The sequence below is a fragment of the Echiichthys vipera genome (genome assembly GCF_963691815.1).
Source record: "Echiichthys vipera genome assembly, chromosome: 2".
Lineage (NCBI taxonomy): Eukaryota > Metazoa > Chordata > Actinopteri > Perciformes > Trachinidae > Echiichthys > Echiichthys vipera.
In genome coordinates, this window is record NC_139827.1 from 35359497 (window position 1) to 35383466 (window position 23970).

General features: G+C 42.1%; 1 protein-coding gene and 1 long non-coding RNA gene across 2 annotated transcripts in view; one reads left to right on the forward strand and one right to left on the reverse strand.

The window, feature by feature from the left end:
• Positions 1-15138, forward strand: part of patl1 (PAT1 homolog 1, processing body mRNA decay factor) — a 29177-nt gene extending 14039 nt beyond the window's left edge. The window contains exons 7-20 of the mRNA XM_083928710.1: positions 1966-2166; positions 3025-3126; positions 3367-3453; positions 4294-4511; positions 4727-4871; positions 5917-6034; positions 6118-6215; positions 7058-7117; positions 7218-7363; positions 7741-7900; positions 9542-9667; positions 10925-11016; positions 11957-12106; positions 12945-15138. Coding sequence (XP_083784836.1) covers positions 1966-2166; positions 3025-3126; positions 3367-3453; positions 4294-4511; positions 4727-4871; positions 5917-6034; positions 6118-6215; positions 7058-7117; positions 7218-7363; positions 7741-7900; positions 9542-9667; positions 10925-11016; positions 11957-12106; positions 12945-12966 — 1725 coding nt within the window. The 3' untranslated portion in view covers positions 12967-15138. The remainder of the gene's footprint in view (positions 1-1965; positions 2167-3024; positions 3127-3366; positions 3454-4293; positions 4512-4726; positions 4872-5916; positions 6035-6117; positions 6216-7057; positions 7118-7217; positions 7364-7740; positions 7901-9541; positions 9668-10924; positions 11017-11956; positions 12107-12944) is intronic.
• Positions 15139-15320: 182 nt separating this feature from the next.
• On the reverse strand, positions 15321-19752 carry LOC310957955. The gene is made up of 3 exons (XR_014593522.1): positions 19662-19752; positions 17304-19558; positions 15321-16999 (listed from the first exon to the last, which is right to left on the reverse strand). It is a non-coding gene; the product is annotated as an uncharacterized lncRNA (long non-coding RNA).
• Between the last annotated feature and the right edge of the window lie 4218 nt (positions 19753-23970).

The following is a 23970-nucleotide window of genomic DNA, read 5'->3' on the forward strand; positions in this document are numbered from 1 at the left end:
CTATACTTTGGCTCTTACACATCACTAACACAGTGACGTATAAAATGTTACTTGCCTCTGCATCGCTAAATTATTGCATAATGGCTGTCTAAATCTATGTCATTGTAATATGATGGGGATGTACATAATAACTGAAACAATTGAACACAATTAACACTGAATACAGATTCCTGCAACCATTTTTTTAGACTTTACCACAGTTAATGCAGTTTTAAGTCATTTTTGAGCAAAAGCTGTTGAAATCCTGTTGATTTTAGTTTGTAAGCAGTAACATTTGGCCCAAATGTATGAAATATGGTGTCCATAATGCAAAATGCACTGTTGTAAATTATTATGCACAATAGAGTTTCAAAACATGTTATGGGTTGTAAAGAACCAAATAGGGTATTTATTGAACTGCATCATTAGGAGGTCACATTTACTGAAATCCAAAGCTATTTCAATCAAAAACTTCTTGAAAGGCCCAGTTACATGTTAACATAGGACCCCTTCTTTGATATCACCTTCACAATTCATTGACTCTGTGAGTTTTTGGAGAGTTTCTGCTTGAATTTCTTTTCAGGATGTCAGAATAGCCTCCTAGAGCTGCTGTTTTGATGTGAACTGCCTCCCACCCTCATAGATATTTTGCTTGAGGATGCTCCAAAGGTTTTCAGTAGGGTTGAGGTCAGATGGGGGGGCCTCAACATGAGTTTCTCTCTTTTTTCATGCCCATAGCAGCCAATGACAGAGGTATTCTTTGCAGCATGAGATGGTGCATTGTCATGCATGTCAATGATTTTTCAATAGAAGGCACGTTTCTTCTTTTTGTAGCATGGAAAGAGTGGTCTGTTAGAAACTCTACATACTTTACCGAGGTCATTTTCAAACCTTCAGCGATCCTAAAGGGAACAAGCAGCTCTCTCCCCAGGTCTCTGAGATTGAGATCAGTGATCCAAAGAGATAAAATATCCCCCATGAGTTTAATTGAAAACCAAAAAATGATGATTAATGACACTTAAATCCAGTTTGTGTAATAATTTGGGGCGCAATGTTTACACTAAAAATATTTCTGCAAATTGTACAGTAGGGTCCGTGTGAAAAGGCCTTAACCAAGCTGTTGATTTTGGAAAGGTGATCTGTAATATAAAAAAATTCAAATTACCTGTCTCAAATGGACGTATCCACTGTTGGAACACCCTGCTGGAACAGAACAGATTGACTGACAAGGGCGTTGGAAAGGTAGCTAGCTAATTATACTATGGTACCTGCTCATCAGCAATATTCAATTTCAATTCTATTCTATTTATAGTGTCAAATCATAACAAAAGTTATCTCCAGACACTTTCCATATAGAGTAGGTCTAGACCAGGGTTGCCCAACCCTGCTCCTGGAGGGCCATTCTCCTGCATATTTTAGATTTCTCTCTGCTCTAACACACTTGAGTCTTAACAATTTTCAAACCTGTGACAAGCTTCAGCTGCTTGATAACGAGCACATCATTAGACTCAGGTGTGTTGGAGCAGAGAGAAACTTAAACATGCAGGACAGTGGCCCTCCAGGAGCAGGGTTGGGCAGCCCTGGTCTAGACGATAATAATCTTAGTACTAATAGCAGTCGGTATAGTAGAAGAAGAAGTAGTTACTAGAGAACATGAAAAATGTCTTTGGAGAGCCTCAAAAGAAGGTGTACTGCAGAACCTTTCTGTTCACTCATCTTTCATAGCTAAAGAAGAGCTCTGTTGCTCCCTTACACTGGAAATGAGTAGGCATATTAAATAATCATGATCAAAACAGGCAATCAAAGTTAATATGAACAGCTGTTAAAACGAACAGTGAGCATATTCATTGATTGCTGTGTGTATAAATGAATTCTGTAAACCTTATTTTTCATAACTGCAATGATAGTACCAATTAGATGTTGTGATAAAGGCTTCGAGAGTGAGTTTAATCTGACCCTGATATTTACCCTCTTCTTCTTCTTTAGGATAGTCCACTAATGTCTATAATCAAGGAGGTGGGTCTTCCTAAACGACCTCCTCAGGGTAGGAATGATGAAGGACGGGATTTGTCGGAGAGGGTTCCACCTCCACGTTCTTCTTCCCCTGTGATTGGTTCCCCTCCAGTGCGCGCAGTGCCTATTGGGACCCCACCCAAACAGCCAATGAGCCATGCCCTGAATCCTCAGGTGAATATCAGACAAAATGTTTGTCTCATTTAACAGTGTTTCCTCTTTCTATAATATTTCTTGTATCAGACATCATTGTTGCAATCTCTTTCTTTGTAGAAGACAAATGTTTTCAAAAACCCTTAATAGAGCGCCTTCCACAGTGTTTCTACAGTGTCATTACACCTGGAGGTCCTAAAGTCAGAAAGGTTCAAAGTTTAAACATGGAAGACATTCTTTTAACCTATTTCATAAACCCTATTCCCCATGTATTTCAGTAAAAGTGATTTATTGCAACAACTTACTTCTTTTAATGTGTCCAGTATTGAGTGGCTGCTGTGAACCAGGCTACAATGTAATCAAACCCTGAAGGTCTGTGAGGTGTAGTGTATCTGGAGTTATCAGGATCCATTTGTAGCATAACTAGCCCCAACTTCTGCCTGTCTGCAGCCAAAGGGAGCGTTGGTCTAGGAAAGCTGTGTGAAGTGAAGTTCCACATGTTGATGGCACAATTCAGAAATTTTGATTAAAAATGGTTTAGACAACACAAAGCTACGCTTCACAACAAACTTTCCCTCTCTGAAGTTCCATTCCGGTGTCTTCTGGCAACATCTCGCAAGATTTCAGAACAAGACTTCTCCATCTCTTCATTTAATAACAAGTTGTTGCCATTAGTCTCTTCGCAGAAATACATGGGGAGACAGATTCCAGGTTAAGAAATATAGATTTTCCCCATTAACACATAAAATATTTACACGTGATTTTAAGTTGTAGTTAACATGCTGCATCGTGTTGATATTACTTGACATGTAGATGGTTTTGTCTCTGTTAACCCTGTTCTGCGTGTGTGTATGTGTGTGTGCGTGTGCGTGTGTGTAGATCCACCATCCCACAGCGGTTCATGTGAGAGCCCCGGTCCAGCACAGATACCCTCCTCCTTTCCCTGAGCGTGTGTCACCCAACACACTCCTCAATTTAGCTGTGAGTTTTTCCTCCCCTCACGTCTTCAGCTCTGTTTGTACAAATCAAGAAACGATCTAGGTTTTCTTTTAAGTTTAATGGCACAACACAGTGCTTCTGTGATTTGCAGAAGTGAAATAGCCCTGCCAGCTCTTCCCTAAGTTTGGAGCATGATTTAGCAAAGACGAAAGAGACAAAGCAACTTCCATTTTCAGTTATCAGGGATATGAAGTTTATGTTGTTTTTTTTGTTTCTGTTCAGAATTCTCCACTGTGTCGCGGTCCATTCCCTCCTGGAGTTGGTCCCGTCCTTTCTCAGATTCAACGGGCCCAGCTGCTCAACTCTCAGGTTGGTAACATTTACAGTGACACACAGTCTTTTGGGATTGGCGAAGATAACTCCCTCTTTCTATGATATGCATTACAACTTTGGTAGGAGAAAATATGATATGAAAATATAAATATCATAACTGGGATTTCTCCTGAGAAAAGTGGTCGCTACCCAAGTAATGGAATGCAGAAAAATCTGACCAACAGTCAGCTGGTAACTGCTTCCCTCCAGTATCACCAATCCACCAACCGATTCACTGCCTCAATATGGGGTTGTTTTAATGCACAGGCGTAGGGGCCCGATGACATAAAAGGGCCCTACACGGGCAGGTAAAAAAATAGGATTCACAGGGAGAAAAAAAGCATGCCTACACTCTGTCTGGTACTCCCAGCAATTGAGCCATTTCTGCATTCATATAGATGATCTGTTCAAAGAGATTAGGCGTTGGCAACGTGAGACAATATATTGTTGAAAATGGCACGATTCGATTTTCGATTATATTAAATAAAAGCAGTCCTCAATTATTTGTCTCAAAATCAAATCCAAAGTACAAATGATATCTTTTTAGCTAGCAAGCTGGCATTGGGATTACCTCTTTGGTCAGTTAGACACCTTTTTCATCCATAAGAAAGAGGTCAAATCACAGTTACGTTGTTTTTAAAAAAAAACTCAGATCTGTTCAAACAACAAGAAACATGGCACACTGCGACGTTGTAGAAATATGAGGCTTGGAATGCCTTGGACCCGGAAACTATATTTTGAAGGATGTTGTCACAACTTAAAAGCCGGATACTTCAAGAGTTGACTCATAAATGCCATAAATCATCTCTCAAACTGGGCGATTGTCTCTGTCTCCAGGTGGCTGGTTTTCCTCGCGGAGGTCCAGCGCCTCCTTTGTTACCAGGTGGTGGTTTCAGGCCGTTTTTCGGAGGCCCTCCTCCACCACTTGGTCACAGAATGGGCCCGCTGCCCCCTCATGCCCCCCCCAACCACCCGCCACCCATCCGGCACAACACCACCCACCTCCACCCCCAGCACCGCCGCATGCTCACCCAGCGCATGCAGAACAGAGGAGGGTAAGCAAGTGTGTATGTTTGTGTACATACAGTACATTGGAACAATAATTAAATTGCCCGGTTACACAGCACTGTGTTCCTGTATCACTAAGCTACAAGCATCATTCTTCTAAACGGTTACAGACTAAGGTCACATTCAGAGTAACTGAAGGGCAACAGCTGTTTTTTGTGTTCTGAGTAGACCATGGCATCTTTTTCTCCATACCCTCCTGTAGAGACCGTGGCAGGCCTGGAGGGGACCGCCGTAGCAGGGACCCTTACAGTAACCTCATGACTCAGAAAGAGAAGGAATGGGTAACCAAGATCCAGATGATGCAGCTGCAAAGTACTGACCCTTACCTGGATGACTACTACTATCAGGTTAGTTTTTAGAGACGGTGGCTTTAGAAAGTAAGGCACTTTTTGCACACTTAATTGGGTTCTAGACGTTTTTCCACTGAATCTACACTCAATAACCCATAATGACAAACATGTTTTTAGGAATTTTTGCAAATGTAAAGCTGTGATCACATCGCACGCGATGAAATGTGTAGGGACTTCTCATGCTACCACAGAGGTTTAGGGCGCACTCACACTGTCCATCCGTACCGTGCCCCGTGCTTTAGGGTCCTTGTCCCCCCCTCCAGGCCCATTTGTACTCACACTACCTGGGCCTCGGAGAATGCTTCTTGCTGCCTATACGTCATCATGCCGTAACACGTCACACGCATTGATGACGTCATGGCGATGCGTGGCTTTGTTTCCAAATCTTTCCATAGACCTCTGAGTTTTTGTGCGTCTTGTCGACTGTTTTTGAATCTTTTCATCGACCAAATCTGCAGTAAACACTCCACCTCCTCATCACACCAACGTGAACCTTTCGCCGCCATTGTTTTAAATGTCCACGCATGGTCCCTCCTTCTTTTTTCTACGTCCCAACAGGCGCACAGGAAATTACATCAGAACCGCCGTAGGCCTCGTGCTCGTATACGTGCGCACGCTCGTGCTCGTACACGTGCAAACATGCTTTACAAAAGCCCACCTCTCCCAAACAGCCCATGGACGGCAAGCATGCCGCAAATAGGCGCAATATGGTTGCGCCCTTAGTGTGATTTTGAGCAGTATTAGTGGTTAAAAAAGACATTTTAAGGCATTCACCGTACTGTCCCGAGCTAATCAGTGTTAGCCACGTCTGGGAAATCTCCCTTAATAGTTTATACATGAAAAAAAATTGTCTTGATGGTTTATTTGATGTATGCAAGTCTCAAAAAATACCATGGGACGATGGAATTACACTTTAAGTCATTTTAAGTGTATGTATCGGACACAGGACGAATACGAGCGACATTGCTTCCTTACAGAGAATTTTTTACTCAGTTATTGTCAGTTGTTTGAACACTATGAATGTGTATGTGTACACATGTAGAACTACTATGAAAAGATGGAGAAACGTCAGGAAAGAGAGCGAGACAGCAGCAAGAAAGAATACACCACCAAACTCATCACTCCACAGGTCGCCAAGGTTGAGCACACCTACAGACCAGGTAAATGACTTATTATTTGCAGTCCATAGTACTTGATCACACACATGATAATGAAGAGGTAATGTTGACATGTCTCTTCACAGTTCAGTTTGCAGGCTCTCTGGGTAAGCTGACGGTTTCCAGCGTCAACAACCCTCGCAAGATGATTGATGCTGTGGTGACAACCCGCACGGATGACGAGGTCTGTTTGCATGTTTTCAGGCCTTGTTTTCATGTAAACGGTGTTCTCTTTTTGACTAACATTAAAGGTTTTGTGAAGGAGAGATTCAGCGTTAACAGCTGAACCCGTCCTGAAGCTGCTTTAGGGTAACAAAAACCAAAAACCTTCTGTCATTTATTCACTGTAAAGGTATTTCATCCGAAAAAAACAGTTACGTACAGACACCTTGCACACTGATTCAGTTTTATTTTTAATGCCAAATCATAACAAAAGTTATTTCAAGTCACTTTACATATAGAGTAGGTCATGACCATGCACTGATTTATTTATGATTTACCGATGCCTTTATTATATTTGTTGTGAAAATTGGAAATAGGAAACAAAATGCTCTTTCTTTGTCTCTCGCTCCTTCTCTCTTATTTCCTCTCTTCCTGGAGGAACCCGGCTGTCTTCACTCTGCCTGCATCTTGAATTTTTTTTTTAAGTGTGACAATTTCTGATGAAAAATGCAGACTGGGTGTGCAAAGGTTTACATAAACAGCACTGCACGATTAATTGGCTGTCTGCTTTTCTCTGCTCCAAACTATCGCTATGATACTGGATTTTGGTCAACTGCCTTGGGATTGGTCAGTGGTCAATATCATGGGTTTTTTTCTGCGGTTCTTGAAAGTAATACAGGCATATGGCATTGTCCATTCACCTTGGGTTGCTCACCATAATCTAAAAGAACTTCACAAAAGAGAAGTGTAATTCCATAATGTTCCTAGTGTTTTTTTTAATTCTTTACCTATTTCTTAATCAGTGGGTTTGGTATATTCTGTGGTCTGTTTTTTCAGCTTGTCTGCTTGTCTCTTTACCTCCAGGAGAAGCGAGAGAAGCAGGTTTGGAATAAGAGGCGACAGATCCTCTACACTGTGGAGAAGGTAGGACAAAGGACGGTTGTACTTGTCGAGCTCCTGTTCAAACTGCAGGAAACTCTCCTAGATGCTAAACATTTGTGTGACGCTTTTCCCCGTCCTCCAGATGTACACTTTGCTGCTGGAGGTTCAAGACTTTGAGAAACGTTTTGTCCAGGCGCCAGAGGAGGACAGGGAGGCTCTTCTGGAGCATCATAAAACCAACACCATGCAGCTGTGCAGCTCTCTGCAGGAGAAGGAGTGGGACGACAGGTAGGAGCAGGGCTGTAAACTCACTTTTTGCCGACCGCACACACGCGCACACACACACACACACACACACACACACACACACACACACACACACACACACACACACACACACACACACACACACACACACACACACACACACACACACACACACACACACACACACACACACACACACACACACACACACACACACACACACACACACACACACACACACACACACACACACACACACCAGAGACTAAACACAAAGAGAAACAAGTGACATTTGAGATTCTGATTTATTAAAATTCAATTCATCATGGATCACACACACACACACACTCCATGTAGGACATCCACACACTAATACTTCTTCTCTTCCTCTTGATAAGAGTGAGTGATGAGCAGTGTGTGATGATCATGTCAGTGAGGAAGGGCAAGCGGCTCATCTCCAGGCTCCTCCCCTTCCTGCCTTCACCCCAGGCCGCCGCCGTTGTCATGGCGATTTCTCGCAACCTTCCTGCCCTGGCCAAGAAGGACAAACAGGACCAGGTAACCATTTCACGATGCAACATCACTTTGACACAAAAATGAAACCCTGAGGTCCTTCAAGTAAACTACAGAGTCTTCATTTCCATTGACATGTCATTTACCCTCACTATGGAGAGCAGTAGGCACCCACAACTAGGGCTGCAACTACTGATTATTTTCATTCTGGATTCATCTGCAGATTATTTTCTACATTAATTCAATACAGAGTTGAGGTACGTTTCTATTTCCTGCTACTTTATACTACTTTTTTATTTTTGTTTTTCTTTGTAAGCCAAAAGGCTTTTATTTTCTTCCTCTTTCCTATTTTTCCTTCTAAGCTCGTTCCAATTAAGGGCAAAGTGTCAGTCCTACACAGCCATGCTGTACCTGTGGTTTTATTTAGAAATGGCGGTTTTTCAATTGATAATCTTTTTCAGTTCTTTCAGTGATAAACCTATTTCAAATTTTAAAAGAAGTGTGGGGCAGCAGTCATGAAACATCTTTCTTTTAAACTGTGATCTCTACATATTTGACATGTGTCACGAGTAGTTGCCATCTTCTCTAAATGATGCTGCAGCGAAGTCCTGTGTGGTAAACAGTGTTGCAGGGGAAACCGATACTAGAAAGGTACCACTGTCCCCGGCCGTTAGAAAAAATACTATTTCAGGTTTTATTAGTATGTGTACTTTATGAACTTTGTGTGACAGCGAGGCAGAGTGTCTGTGTGCAGCTTCTCTCTGCTTCATCACTGCCTGCAGCCAGAGTGACCGTGGTTTCATGGTGACAGTCACAGAGACAGACATGGCTGAAGTGCTCCTGCCGACCGTCCTAGGCTTGTTCATAAGCAGACGCACAGAGCGAAAATGTAACCAACAGTGTCAAGATCATGGACACCTCAGAGCCCGTCTGTAAAATATGCTTTAAATCAATAAAGACCAAGGGAGCAAACACGACCAACTTGGAGAAACATGGAGCTGACAGACATGTGGACCTGTTCAAAGAGTTCAGGCTGCAGGTTAGAGATAGATAACTTAAATATCTCCCGGATGTAACGTGAAGTCAAGCGAGTGTTTATTTTGTGATAAGCAAACTTTTTTACATCTCTTCCTTGATGTGTGAATAGAAAGAAACCAGGGACATCTTTTTTCAACAAGTGAGTTTATGAATTTTCAGAATAAATAATCACACTATAACAAGATATAATACAGGTGCGTCGAAATGTTCAAGGTGAGTTTTTCCTGGGACACCTTTAGTGCCTCGGCTCAAGACATTAGTGTTCTGAGTTTGTTAGTTCTGATATCTCAAAAACATCTAAACATATTTGGTGACATAGGAAATTATGTTTCTTATTATTATTCGTGTGTAATTTAATGAATTTCTTAATGTTGATTTTGATCACTTAAGCTGTTTTCTCAACAAACTCCGGCTCATGTGTGCATCTCACGATTGTCTAACTTTTCTGTCCTGGATCGCCATTCATTTCCGATTATTTAATAGGTTCATAAAGACTATCGGCTGACATATCTATCTGAACTTTTTTATTCCCTAATATCTGCTTCAAAATTCAGGTTGTACTATGAGATGCTCAGTGCATGAGGGCCAGCTGTCCTTTAAGCAGCAGCTGCCTCTCACCCTCTGTCTCTGCCCTCTTGTTCTGTTCAGGTGCTGTGCTGGTTAGTGGAGCCGGTTTCTGCAGTGATCCAGTCATTGTCCAGCTCCGCCCTCACAGACTTACTACAGGAGCTTCAGGGCAGTGAGGGCCAGCTGGCCACAGTACTGCACAACAAGGTACACGCACGCACACACGCACGCAACATGAGCTGGAGACATGAACTTTACCAGAACATGAGCTGGAGACATGAACTTTACCAGAACATGAGCTGGAGACATTAACTTTACCAGAACATGAGCTGGAGACATGAACTTTACCAGAACATGAGCTGGAGACATGAACTTTACCAGAACATGAGCTGGAGACGTTAACTTTACCAGAACATGAGCTGGAGACATGAACTTTACCACAACATGAGCTTGAGACATGAACTTTACCAGAACATGAGCTGGAGACATGAACTTTACCAGAACATGAGCTGGAGACATGAACTTTACCAGAACATGAGCTGGAGACATGAACTTTACCAGAACATGAGCTGGAGACATGAACTTTACCAGAACATGAGCTGGAGACATGAACTTTACCAGAACATGAGCTGGAGACATGAACTTTACCAGAACATGAGCTGGAGACATTATCTTTACCAGAACACGAGCTGGAGACATCAACTTTACCAGAACATGAGCTGGAGACATGAACTTTACCAGAACACGAGCTGGAGACATTAACTTTACCAGAACATGAGCTGGAGACATTAACTTTACCAGAACATGAGCTGGAGACATGAACTTTACCAGAACATGAGCTGGAGACATGAACTTTACCAGAACATGAGCTGGAGACATGAACTTTACCAGAACATGAGCTGGAGACATGAACTTTACCAGAACATGAGCTGGAGACATTAACTTTACCAGAACATGAGCTGGAGACATTAACTTTACCAGAACATGAGCTGGAGACATTAACTTTACCAGAACATGAGCTGGAGACATTAACTTTACCAGAACATGAGCTGGTGTTCACAACTATGCTGATCATCACTTATACATGATTAAAGTCAATCAGTGCTGGTAATCTACTGTGATCACAGCATGTACATTTGTGTCTATAATTTATCATTTATAGTAGAAATGGTCTGATTAGAGCACAGATCAGACTGTAGTTTGGTGGGTTGGAACTTTATCAACATGAAATGCAAATTTTCTTTTTAAAAGTTGTATTGATGTTGTTTGTATTGTTCTAATCTTTTTTTTTTTAATTCTGCCTTCATTTTTTTCATTTTGTCACCGTGGTATCAAAAATGATACTGAGTATTTTTCCGGGTGTCTGTATCGACTTCTAGTATCGTAACAATCCTGATCACTGGTCCAACAAAACACCAGACACACACGTTACACACACATCTCTGTTTGTTTGTTTGTGTGTAGTTTGGTGTGACACTGCTGTATCTGATCCTGAGCGAAGGAGAGAGGACGCAAAGCTCCGACCCCAACTGTCAACTCATGGATGACAATCGATGGTAAGTAGTTTGTGTCAGTGACGTCAACTACTTTCTCCTGTCGTCATAATGATGCATCCCTTCTCAGACCTTCCTAGTGGATATATTTCTAGAGAGACTGGTGACAAATTAAGCCAGTATTCAGAATAGTGTTTGTGGAGTCATCTGGCATCGTCCATCAACTTTTGGAGCTGGTTCTAGCTACTTTAATTGGAGAAGAGCTGGCAACACTGTGTATTCTCATCTTCACGCTTGTACTCCTGTCTTTTAGGGCGCACTCACACTGTCCATTAGTACCGTTCCCCATGCTTTAGGGCGATTGTTCCCCCTCCCTCTTCCCCTGCGGCCCAGGCCCGTGTGTACTCACGTGGATCTGATCCGCGGCGCTACTGCTTCTTGCTTATACGTCATCACTCCTTATTTAGATTTAGTTTTGTCTGACTGTTTTTGAGTATTTTCATCTGACCAAATCTACAGTGAACACTGCCAAGTTTTGTGCGCTTTCGAGTATAACAAATGTGCTCAAAGTAATAAGGGGGCGCTATACTGCAAAAGTTTATAATTTTTGCCACTTCTGACCTGTGAAGCAGTTTTGGTGAGTTTTTCGAGAATCCGACCACGGTGAACCGTTTTGCGCTTTTTTAAAAAATGTCTGTCTTTGGGAACAGACGCATATAAATAGACGTCAGGACCGCCGTCAATGCTCGTGCTCGTACCCGTACATGTGCATCCGTGCTTTTTAAAGGCCCAGCTCTCTCAACCGGGCCGTGGACGGCAACCGTGCTGTGCATCGGCGCGGAACAGTTGTACTCACACTGGTCAAAGGAACTAGACTTTAGCTGTGAAGCGTGCATGGGCACGGTACGAATAGACATTGTGAGTGCGCCTTTAAATATGTCTCTTTTTTTCTCCACTTCTGCTAATGGCCATTAATCCTCACTGACCTTCTCTTTCTGTCCAGGACTGAGTTGGTGTTTTCGGTGACAAGGGAGTTGCTCAGCGTCCCTGCCTCATCCCTGTCTCCTCCTCTCTTCACCCCTCCTAACCTGCTCTCCCTCTTCTCACGCTACGTGGATCGGCAGAGGCTGGAGCTGTTACAGGACAAGCTACAGTGAGTAACATGGACACACTAAAAGGGACTTTTTTCATCGGACAAGCTGGTTGTACTTAAAACAGGATTCTGTGTTATTCCCTTAAATCATTTTAAGAAGTATCTTTGTTTATTTGGGATATTTGTCATGTAATAAGGTGTTTAACAGATCACGTCAGAGTAAAATGCTGAGATGAATCAGGAGTTACTTAAATTAACTTTCATTTGTTCTTGATTTGCACAAGTAAAAATCCAAACTAAAGGTAGTCACTGAAATTACAGCTAAATTTAGCACGACACACTCAAATATATGCTGGAGAAACTGTGGCCAACACATTGGTAATCAGACCCACATACCCTGGCTCTGCCCCAAACTGGAAGCAAGTGTTTGAAACACTTAATAAAATATGTATAACGGACCCAACGGTGGCCCTAGTATGTCTATTACCAAGAGGTATTGAAGGTAGAGCCAAAGAATCTCTCTTCCAGATACTAAATGCATCACAGTAAGGTGGTTGAAGCCTGACCCACCAAAACACAATAAGTGGACTGAAAAAATAAAGGAAATGTATCAAATGGAACAAATAACATACTCCCTGGGACTTTTAAAAACATATATTCACTAAAAGGGGGAGCCCTGCGATGGATATACTGATATAATCCTATTTCTTTTATTTCATCTTTCCTTAGTTCATTTTATATTATATTTGTCTTTGTCATTATAGTCTCCGTCTCTTTTGTTGCACCATAACTGTGTGAAACAGCAGATATGTTGAATATGATTCTGAACATTTAGAACATTTAGTAATTTAAAAAAGAAACAAATCCAAACTAACAGTTTGTTCTGTGCCTTTCTCAGGATCTCCTCTTTGTCCAGGTAGAAGTCACAGCAGACATCACAACCCCCGCCCCTCGGATGCAGACGTGTGTGTGTGTTTCTGTGTGTGCGCGTGCTTGTGTGTGTTTGTGTGTGTTCCATGGTGAATTGAATTTTAATACATCAGAATCTCAAATGTCACTTGTTTCTCTTTGTGTTTAGTCTTGTGTGTGCGTATGTGCGCGTGTGCGTGTGTGTGTGTGTGGACGACAGTGACAGCGCATGAGAGCTGTATGATGATGATGATCTGCATTTTTAAATATCTTGTTTACGATTATGCCTGTGATAAACCTTCAAATTAAAAAGTATTTCTATTTCTAGTGTTTCAGTCCAACCTTACACTGTAAAACAACATCAGCTGCTGCATCTATAACATTGTCAGATCTGTTGTCCTTTCATTCCAAGCAGACTCCTGACTTGTCACATCCTGGCAGTAGGGCCCAGATCCTCCCACTGGCAATGGCAGGTAGTTGCACCGCAGTGGCAATCTGTGGCACCCGCTCAGCAGTTTAGAAACGCCTCCCTTAACTCGCTACCAGTAAGTGTGGGGCCACATTTCACTTCAGTCATGGTGGTGAATACAAAATAAAAGCATAAGGGAAAAACCAGCAAATTGTTTACTAAAATAAAGTTTTGCACAATTTCTAAGCGTATGTGTGAATGTAAAATAGTGTACTGTTCTTATATTTAATATTTCCCTGTTATATATTATTCTTATCTTAAAGCAGAGTGACAATGGACACTGACAGTGTTGGAAGTATTACAATATCTAATATGAAATACAATTATGACAATATATATTAACATAGCAGTTGCTACGTAGTGCCAAAGCCTGCCACAAGGCGACAGTGTCTTTGTAACAGCTGGACTGACCGAATGTAACAGAGCATAAAGGGTATTAACACAAGCTATATTACAATATCTACTATGAAATGCAACTATAAAAGTATAAATACAGGTATAAATATATATTTAGACAGGTGCAAAACTTTATGCATTTAAATGTGTTAACAATTTGCTGTTTTTTCCCTTATGCTTTTATTTTGTATTCACCATGACTGAAGTGAAATGTGGCCCTACCCTCACTGGCAGCGAGTCAAGGGAGGTGTTTCTAAACTGCTGAGCGGGTGCCACAGGTGGAAGGATCTGGGCCCACAATGCCACTGACTGCACATAGTTAGTTTGAATGGAACTTTTGGCCTTTGCACTCTCAGCCCAAACTAGCATGCATCCACTGCAGTTGTAGGCTTGACTGCTTTTACAAATCATCAGAAATACCTTTACACCCATTTTAATTGGGCGAAGGAGGCTTCAATCGATAACTGCAAACTTTAGAACTTGATAATAGGCTGTGTCATGATGGCCTAACTATTATTGCCACGGGTTCATCATATCCTGCAAAACAGCCATTTCCATAAGTTACAGATGATGTTGGGGATAAAAAAGCTGAAAAGCACATCAACCTAAGTAAATATTCACTGCAATTCTGACAGCCATCAATGACCCTTCCTTTCAAAAATGATGACAGGCGTCAGCCGTTAGACTGACTGTGAGTGAACCTTTACACATGTTTAGGACGGCGTATTAGGGCATGGTCTGTCTGATGTATGAGATTAAAGTGGCAAATCTACGAGAAAATAAAGTGGCAGATTTTCCGAGATTAAAAAGTAGCAAATCTACGAGTTTCTGCTTTGTGTCGATCCTGAAGTGATGGAGTTCAACAGGGAGCGTAAAACAAAACAAACACTATTTTTTTCGACTTTGAATTTTGTAATTCTGCAAGTTTTTTCTCGTACATTTACTACTTTGTAATCTCATAAATTGCAACATTTTTCTCAAAACATTACCCCTCCCCCGGGTCCATATTTTTTTTTTATTCATACTTGGCCCTAATACGCAGTTGTACCTGTTGGCCTAATGCAGACCTATACAATCTGAAAATCACGTCAGGCTTAAGGTTATTCGCTGTATTCAGACGTGTTTACGTTTCTGTTCTACAGACGTTACTGCCACTTAACCAGGGATGTATTTTCTGGCAACAACTGCACTTACTGCAATGCATTGTGGGTGATATCCACACCTGGATTGACCATAGCTGTTGACTCCTGGTTCATGTTGGGGCATTAGTGTTTGGTGATCCTTTACTGAATCAGCAATCAAAATATGTCATGGTTGACATTTTACTACTTCAATAAAATGGTTGGCATACCTAGATGTTTTTAATAATTATTCAAAGTTAACCCTTTTTTGAAATGATTGTAGCAAAGAGACCGGACACGTGTAAAATACAACATTAACCAAATGGAAATACAAGAGGGACATTCTCCATAATTCCTCATATTCTGTAATAAAGCACATGACAAAGAACTGGATCTTTCACACTTTGTGTTATCCAGTAAAACCACAGAACATGAGCAGGATGTTTCACACTTCACTTACAGTATACACATATCAATGAAACGCTGCAGCATCATCTCATACTTTTCTCTGTATAAAATAAGAGATTCTGAATACGGGAACCTGTAACTCTACAGACAGGAACAGTAGAGATGGATCATTAAACGAATAAGTGAACCTATAACTCTACAGACAGGAACAGTAGAGATGGATCATTAAATGAATAACTGTGAACCTGTAACTCTACAGACAGGAACAGTAGAGATGGATCATTAAATGAATAAGTGAACCTGTAACTCTACAGACAGGAACAGTAGAGATGGATCATTAAATGAATAACTGTGAACCTGTAACTCTACAGACAGGAACAGTAGAGATGGATAATTAAATGAATAAGTGAACCTGTAACTCTACAGACAGGAACAGTAGAGATGGATCATTAAATTAATAAGTGAACCTGTAACTCTACAGACAGGAACAGTAGAGATGGATAAATAAATTAATAACTGTGAACCTGTAACTCAACATGTTAACGTTTGCGCTGTTATGCTAACTAAATAGCTGCACTTGCACCATGTCTTGCAGTACAGCCTGCTTTATATGACATATACACTAGATGCTAATGTGGAGCAGCAGGAGGATTCGGGCCATCAGGGTCATGGGACTGTGATGAATATCAGTTTAAATCATAAATTCTGCCTGCACTTCACTCCCAGAGCTGATGTAATCTCCGCTAGACTGACACGGGAGGGCCTGTACTTGACTCTACCCTGTTCCCTCCTGGTCCTGGTAAAAAATCTCAACATTGACTCCCACTCCTGTTTATCTAGTAGCGTGTTCTGTTAGCCTAGCACCGGCGGTGGTGCTAATGTTGCTAATTCAGTAAACGTCAGCCAGATGGACGTATCTCCCTCTCCCCAACGTCACATACATGCCCTTTTTTGGTAAGAGGAAATGAGGCAGAGTCAAAGTCAAACAAGATGGAGACTCCCATAGGCGAGTACGTTTGGATCAAGTTGAGAGAACGGACCTTTGACGGAGACGCTACGTCCATTTTATATACAGTCTATGATCTATACCTGTAATATGCAAAGGAAACTTTCTTCTGAATAAACTTGCACATCTACACAAATAAAATTGTATGCCATTTCTGACTGTTTTGAATGTTTTCAGACTATTTTTGCATACACAGTGTCAATTATTACATGTTCAATATTATCCACAATCCTCTAGCAAACAAACAAAGTTCAAATAAATAACCTTGGTTATTACCTGCTTATCTTTCCCCTGACGATGAGAGAGAGAGAGAGAGAGAACAGAACACATCTTTATCAGTTGAGACACTTTAAGAGCAGAAGAATAGCCTCTTAAGGGGCCTTCACGTGATCAGCTTTTTGTGCTGGGCTCACCACCAGGTTGGGCGCAGAGACAGAGACCCAGTAAATGCTAAATCAACATTAGCATTGTAACAACCATTAGCTCGTAAACTGCCTGTTCACAAACCTGCTGTGATGCTGATGAACCTCCAAGCTTTACCTTTTCTCCCCAGATACGACTTTAATGTAGCGTGAAATACTTCAGGAAACTCCATCATCATTTCCTCCGTCTTTCGAACCGGCATGATGTCGCCCTCTGGTTGCCTAGGAAACGTAAACATCACACTCTTTTATCGTAGCTTTTATCTTATTGGTTGAGCTTTTAAAAAGGTCAGCAGCAACAAGGTCAAAGTTCAGCTGATTTGAACTTTGAGCACAGCAGCAGTGAGACAAATCTGAGCGGTGTGCAACGCTACATTGGGCTCTAACACCTCCTGCATAGGAAATGAATAGAACGGCCTTCACAAAGCGTTTTTTACTGCGTGTCATGTTTAGGGCCTTCACACACGATATGTTTCTGATTGTTTTTTAGGTATGTCCCCCTTCGAGGCCTCTTTAGGGTACTTACCTCCTCTCTTTACTGCCCAGGAGAGATCACGGTTCCCGCAGTTCAACATCACCTCTGGAGGGTCCGTCGGATCTGGAGAGAGGTCTGAGGGGCGCTACTCCGCCGGTGTCGCGTCCTTGCTCCCAAGTACAAACCAGGTCAGAACGTTTAGTTAAGAGACATTTCCCTGAACGTCACCTCCAAGAAGCTCGCTTCCCGCTTCATTGGTCCCTTCGAGGTCAAAGCGATCAGCAACCCCAGTGCCATTCGCCTCAAGCTCCCTGCTTCCCTCAGGATTCAACCCACATCCACATCTCCCAGCTGAAGCCGGTGTCCACCAGCACGCTTTGGGGGGGGGTACTGTGAGGCCTTTCCCTCTTCCTTTTGTGTGAGTCTCCCTCTGTCTGTTTCTCCCTGCTTGTGTCTTTCCCTGTGTGTTTGTCTGTCGATGCTGGTAGTTGTGGTTTCGCCCAGCTGTGGCTCATCACCTCATCAGCGCCTGAACGATAAAAAGTCGGATGTGGCTCACATTCAGCGCCAGACGGTGTCCGCATTTACGTGGTATTGTGTCTTTCTTGGTTGGCTCCCATTTACCCATGCTCGTTTTTTCTACTCGTGTTGCTCTATTCTTCGTAAATTGTTTCTTTGTTTCTTTTGTTTTAGTCTCCCGAGTTCCTGCTTTCCTACCGTTCGTGTTTGTCTCCTGATCCCCTGATAGATATATTTTGTCATTTTGGTTTATCTCTTTGGGTTACACATATAAATATATTTTGTCATTTTGGTTTATCTCTTTGGGTTACACATATAAATATATTTTGTCATTTTGGTTTATCTCTTTGGGTTACACATATAAATATATTTTGTCATTTTGGTTTATCTCTTTGGGTTACACATATAAATATATTTTGTTATTTTGGTTTATCTCTTTAGGTTACACATATATACAACACTGATGGGTTTCTGTTCCGGGTTATCAATATGCCTGGCCCCACCCACAGCTGAATTTTGTTCATTTGTTTCATTAGTATTTTCTCAATAATTAATTTCTTTTCTGTATATTTGGTTTAGATTTTAAGTTATTAGTAGTCAGTTCTGTTGGTGTGTGTGCGTGTGCGTGTGTGTTTTAATATAGGAATTTGTTTTAAATTGTCACTCCCTGAACAACACAAACTGTATCAACAGTGTCTTACCACCACAGTATCATAATTTTGTTTTTTTTGTGTTTCCAGGACAGGAGCTGGTGCAGCGAGTGGCAGGCTTCCCCTGGTGGTGGTCCCCCTCCTCACTCCCTCCTTAAAGTGAAATTCCAGTGTAAAATCATCCCAGGGTCTTTTTAGGCAAATTCAATCATCATAGGTCTTTATATATAACTGACTTCAGTGACTCATGAAGAATGAGCAGTGGTATCGTCTCAGTTGTATCAGTCTCTCTTCTGAGGATGCCTTTGCCGTCTATCCGCAGACGAGGCCACTGTCTGAGAAGCAGTTGGACAGGTTCAGTCCCTGTCAACTTATCTTTATGTTTCAGGTGGGTATGTGTCTTTTTCAAGGCCACAACTCTGGTTACGACGGGGTCTTCATTTTGGGCTGCTCTCTCATCTTCTGCTGCAACAGGCTGAGTTGGCTCTGGGAAGTTGCACCCTTCTGGTAGCGCATCTTCATTATAGGTGACAGCAAATATCCCATTCACTTCTCCTGCTTCATCTCTCTTTGAGACTTTCCCAATGCATTCAAAGGTCTCCTGTTGGCATTCCCCTTTGCATTCTAGCATGACCTTTTCAATGGGCTTTTGCGCCAGGAATTCTAATTTGCCTGAAGGCAACCTGTAATTCTGTTCTGCTGCTGCCAAGGTCCTTGAGCCATATGCTATCACTCTGAGAGCACTGTCCTGACGCTGGCTCAAAACTGCACCTAGACTCTTCTGAAGCATCCACATGAAGCACAAAGGGTTTCTCCAAGTCGGAATACGCCATCACTGGTTTGTTAGCTGATCTACACTTTTATTCACTTTCTCCTTGTGGAGTGCAGTCTATTGAACTGAATGAGAGGGTGACAACTGAACAGATTTACGGGTAATCCTGTTTTTCTTTTGGCTTTGCTTCACCTCAGATTTGGGCTTTGCTAACAGTTCATAGAGGGGCTTGGCTGTCCTAGAGCAGGCTGCTGTCTTTCATCCTGATGCATTGTAGCTTTCCAGTCGAAATGATTATAGCCAGGACTGATGGTCTTATGCTCTTTTAATTTGTCTTTTCAACCATTCACAGACCAACGTAAGAGCTGAGTATAAACACACAAAACAGAAGATACAAATATTAGACGAGTAGTAGCAGGACGTTAATAAACTCTAAATGACTTGACATAATACACATAATATACAGACCTTGTTGCCACTTTCGACCGAAGCTATATATTCTTTTATAGTTCTTATGTTTACACTCTCTCCCGTTGCTCCAACTTTCACTCTTCCGTAGCTCCGTAGTTTAGCTTTTGGCGATACATTTACTGTCAATACACCTTGCCACAACTTCCGGTAAAATATAAACAGTTAACAAAATAAAAGCACGATACCTTGACAACAAACTTCACATAAAACTATATTATGTACTGGGGTTCCTTACATGCATACTACAGGGGGGGAGTATGACGAGCAGGATTTCACGTCATACATACTGTGTTTTCACTTTTCGATAGAGATGTTCTCTGGACTGGCACGTTGTCTTTTAACTGCATGTCCATATCCAAGTCTTTAATGCACCCTGTATCCCAGTCATCCTTAGCAAAAACATCACACTCTTCCCTGAGCATTTGCTTTACCTGCTGCTGTTGGCCTTCTGATAGGTGGCTGAGGTCCACTGGTGGTTCCCAGGGTTTACCATGTGCCCCTCCACTGCCAGCCCAACACTGCTGTCCGATGCCTGAGATGTTGGATCCTTGGAGGCCTTGGTCTGCAATGGGTAGATGGCATCACAATGTCATTATATTATTATTGTTATATTTTCTACAGTCACCTTGATTTTACCATTATCTTTTGGAGGAAGCTTAATTAACTGCTTTCTAATAGCAAGGCCTGTTGGCCATGGAACCATGGTCATGGTTTGGCTCCAACACTACGTGTGACAAATTTAACACACTCTTGTTTAGCCGACCGCACAGCAAAGCCATCACTTTGTTCTTCAGGTTTGGTCCCTGGCTGTCTGCCTACTCTGGCTAGGTGGGGTTGGCTACCAGGCATTTGCTTTTTCAGAACAGATGAAATAGCTCTGGTGGTTTTGTGTCCTACTTCCAATGCTGAGCACAGTCTCTTTACCATGTGACCAGAAAGAATACAGTCTTCACGTGTGTCATTTGTCAGGGCTAGTTCTTCAATTACATTAAAGCCAATGATTGGGTGTTCAATGTCATGGCTAGCAACCAGGACTGGCACCACAACAGGTTTGCCACTCATCCCAGACACAGCGTCTTTGGACAAGGTCATTTCAATTTCCATCCATCCCTCATATGGTATGTCGGTTCCATTTGCAGCTGAGAGCTCCAATGATCCATCTTCAAGCAGCTCCGCCACTGGTCTCACCTCGACATCTGGCAGGTACTTCCCCCTAGACAGGCTTGAACTAGACATCTCTTCCCTACCAGTTTGCTGCTTGCCGTTGTTTACCAGTGAGTGGAACTCCCAGACTGAACAGATCTACCTTCTCTATGTTTTCAGCAGGCTGGTGGAGGATTTCAATATTGCTTGTGCTGGCTGAGACGTTTTTCATTAGACAATCCGATGCCCAGTGTTGTGTGCTGCTGCACTTGTAGCTGTGACCACACTTTCTATCAGGATTGTACTGTTGACATGGCTTATGCTGTGCTCTGTATTTTCTATCTGGCTCTTCACTCACTCTCCTCTGTTGAGATGGAGGGGTCTGCTGCAGGCTTGCAATTTGAGTGGTGTGATTCTGGATAGCTTCACATATGGATTTGTTACCTTGATCAACCTTCTCCATCAGTGCATCACGTTTGTTTGTGCTCTTGGTCTTTTTGAGGCAGTGGCTCGCCAGGCTGTTTTCCCTCTTAGCTTGTCAATTTCGCCATTTAGTTGCAATAAGAGACTCCTCTCTGTATCCTCACTTGAAATGACATAATCTGCTTCTTTATGTTGCAGAATAAGCCTCCTCAATTTGTGGAGTATCTCTGTATCCACCGTAAGACTTAGTGCTTCGCATAAAATGTGCAATTCCGGTGCATTCAGTGTTTGCAACTTTTCTTCTATCTCTGCCAAAAGACTTTTCCAGTCCGATGACATCTCTTCTACTTCCGACATGATAAAAACTTTTACCTTCCCTGTTTCATTTGTAGCACTGCCGTATTGACGTCCAGTGTGCTTGGTTAGCAGCTAGAGTTAGCACTTGCCGTTCGCTCCTGTCTTCTCTTTCTTTGTGGTGAAAACCGACGATGACCGGGCAGAAACACCAATTTAATGTTGCATCCTCAAGAAGGTTAATTAAAATGAATATAATATCTATAGAAATATGAATATGACTAACACGTTATGGCAGTTAATATGCCAGAATGATATGAATCGTGGAAACAATTACAGTTACGGTGATAGAAAAATTGATTTCAGTCTGTAGTAACTTCAAATAAACACTCTCTCCCTCTCTCTGCTTTGTTCTAATTGAACTCCCCAGTGAAACACAGGCAGCGCAGCAGATGACCAGACTCCACCAGTCATGATGTAGGTTTACATTTTTGATCATGTTTTTGCTCAGCTGCTGGGAAAAATAACGGCCCCTTCACTGAGGCTCCGAAGCAGCTGCAGGATTGGCAAACTCCATTTCACCCAGTGCCAGCCTACAGTAGCTGCACCCAACAACAGACAACCCTGTCAACCAGCAACGTCCAACGCTTTTGGCTGCTACCATGGAAACACAACGGGAAAGAAAGACATTATCCAACCTGTCAGAAAAAAAATTAAAAATATTAATTCAAACCAAATATATATATATTTTTTTTAAATATAGCTTTTAATAAAGATTCTACATATTCAACCTTTAATGTTGGACCTGACAATACTGACGGCTTCCAAGCAGTCCAGGATTTGACAGATTATTTATTCAAATGAAACAACCACAGTCCTGCCCTGCAAAGAGAGGCGGCCGTCCAGTTCACTACCCTATGGGAGTGTTTGTCTTCTGCCTGCACCTCAAAGCCTCTCTCCCCCAAAGAGCCCCATCGTGAGCCCAGAAAGTTTGCCTCCTGCACCTGAGAGGAAAGACAGACCCTGTGTCCCTGCGTGCACTGGGGCAAATCCCCACTCGCCTAAAACACTGCAGGGACGACCCAGCTGAACCAGACTGAACCTGCCACTGGCTCCATCTGCTGCTCATAGGCCACCGCTGCAGGCACCGAACCCAGCTCCCTGATCTCTCCTGCCTGCACCTCAACCTCTGCCTCCTGTGGATCTTCCAGACCTGCAGCAGCTTCAGTGACACCATCCAACAACACCACCAGAAGAAACGACACGAGGAGGAGCTGAGTGGCCATAAGCAGAGGAGGAGGGAGTGTCACAGGGAGGACTCTGACACCCACCAGCAGTACTTTGGCTTCACCCCGATAACTGTGTTCACATATTATATTTTATTATACACAACTATATATTGCACATTGTTCTACTGTTTATTTATATTTGTTTACAATAAATAGAATTACAAAACGTGTTCTTTTTCATTCAAATACAGCATAAGATCAGAGAATCCTTCATGAGTCCCACAGTGGGGACATGTGTGTGACTGCAGCAGGAAGGAAGGGGCTTTAAATGGAACAGGTTCTGGGTGACACGGGATTCGAACAGGGGAATGCTGCTGAATGTCTTCGTCGCCAGCAGATCGCTCCCTGAGTATTGACTGTGGTCAAGTGAGCCGTCATTCGTTTCTCCGAAGTCAAGCCAGCCGTCCGTGTATTTGTAGTGCGCCCGTATTGTGATTTTTAGGGTAAATTCATTGAAGCTGCTCAGAGTGACTTCCGGTTTACAGTTTTCAGAATAAAGTGTGATACAACCAGGCTCATATACAGGATATACACGGAAATAAGATTAATTGCATAACATCCCAAGTACTGTATTGCAGCAGGCCGCAGCCGTTACCCACTCTAACATCCACCTAACGTTACATTGTGGAATACCAGCATAAAGTGCCTTTGGATATTTCCTGTGCAGTAAAATATTACATGATATTAAAAGATAATTAAAATGAAACCGTCTGTTTCCAATGACTCGTTTCACTTCAGGTACATTAGATGACCTCAGGTATCCTCTCCAAAACTTACAGAACTTTTCACTGTGGATTTATTTCATAAAACGCATTTGAATATGTACTGTACGGTAAAATATTATCTTAAAAAATGAATTCAAATAAACTGTCTGTCTGTATGTAGCGTACAAATATGCAGAATTATTAACAGAGAACAACACATGGATCATACATTGATGTTCACAACGATGTACATTGATAAAAGGTGATTACTGATTACTTATTACATTTTACACTAAATGTTTAATAATGTGTGACGTTATTTGTACAATTCTTCAAGGGCATTTTGTTCTGATATCCCACAGTGAAAAGTTCTGTAAGTTTTGGAGAAGATACCTGAGGTCATCTAGAATGTACCAGAAGTGAAATGAGTCATTGGAAACAGACAGTTTATTT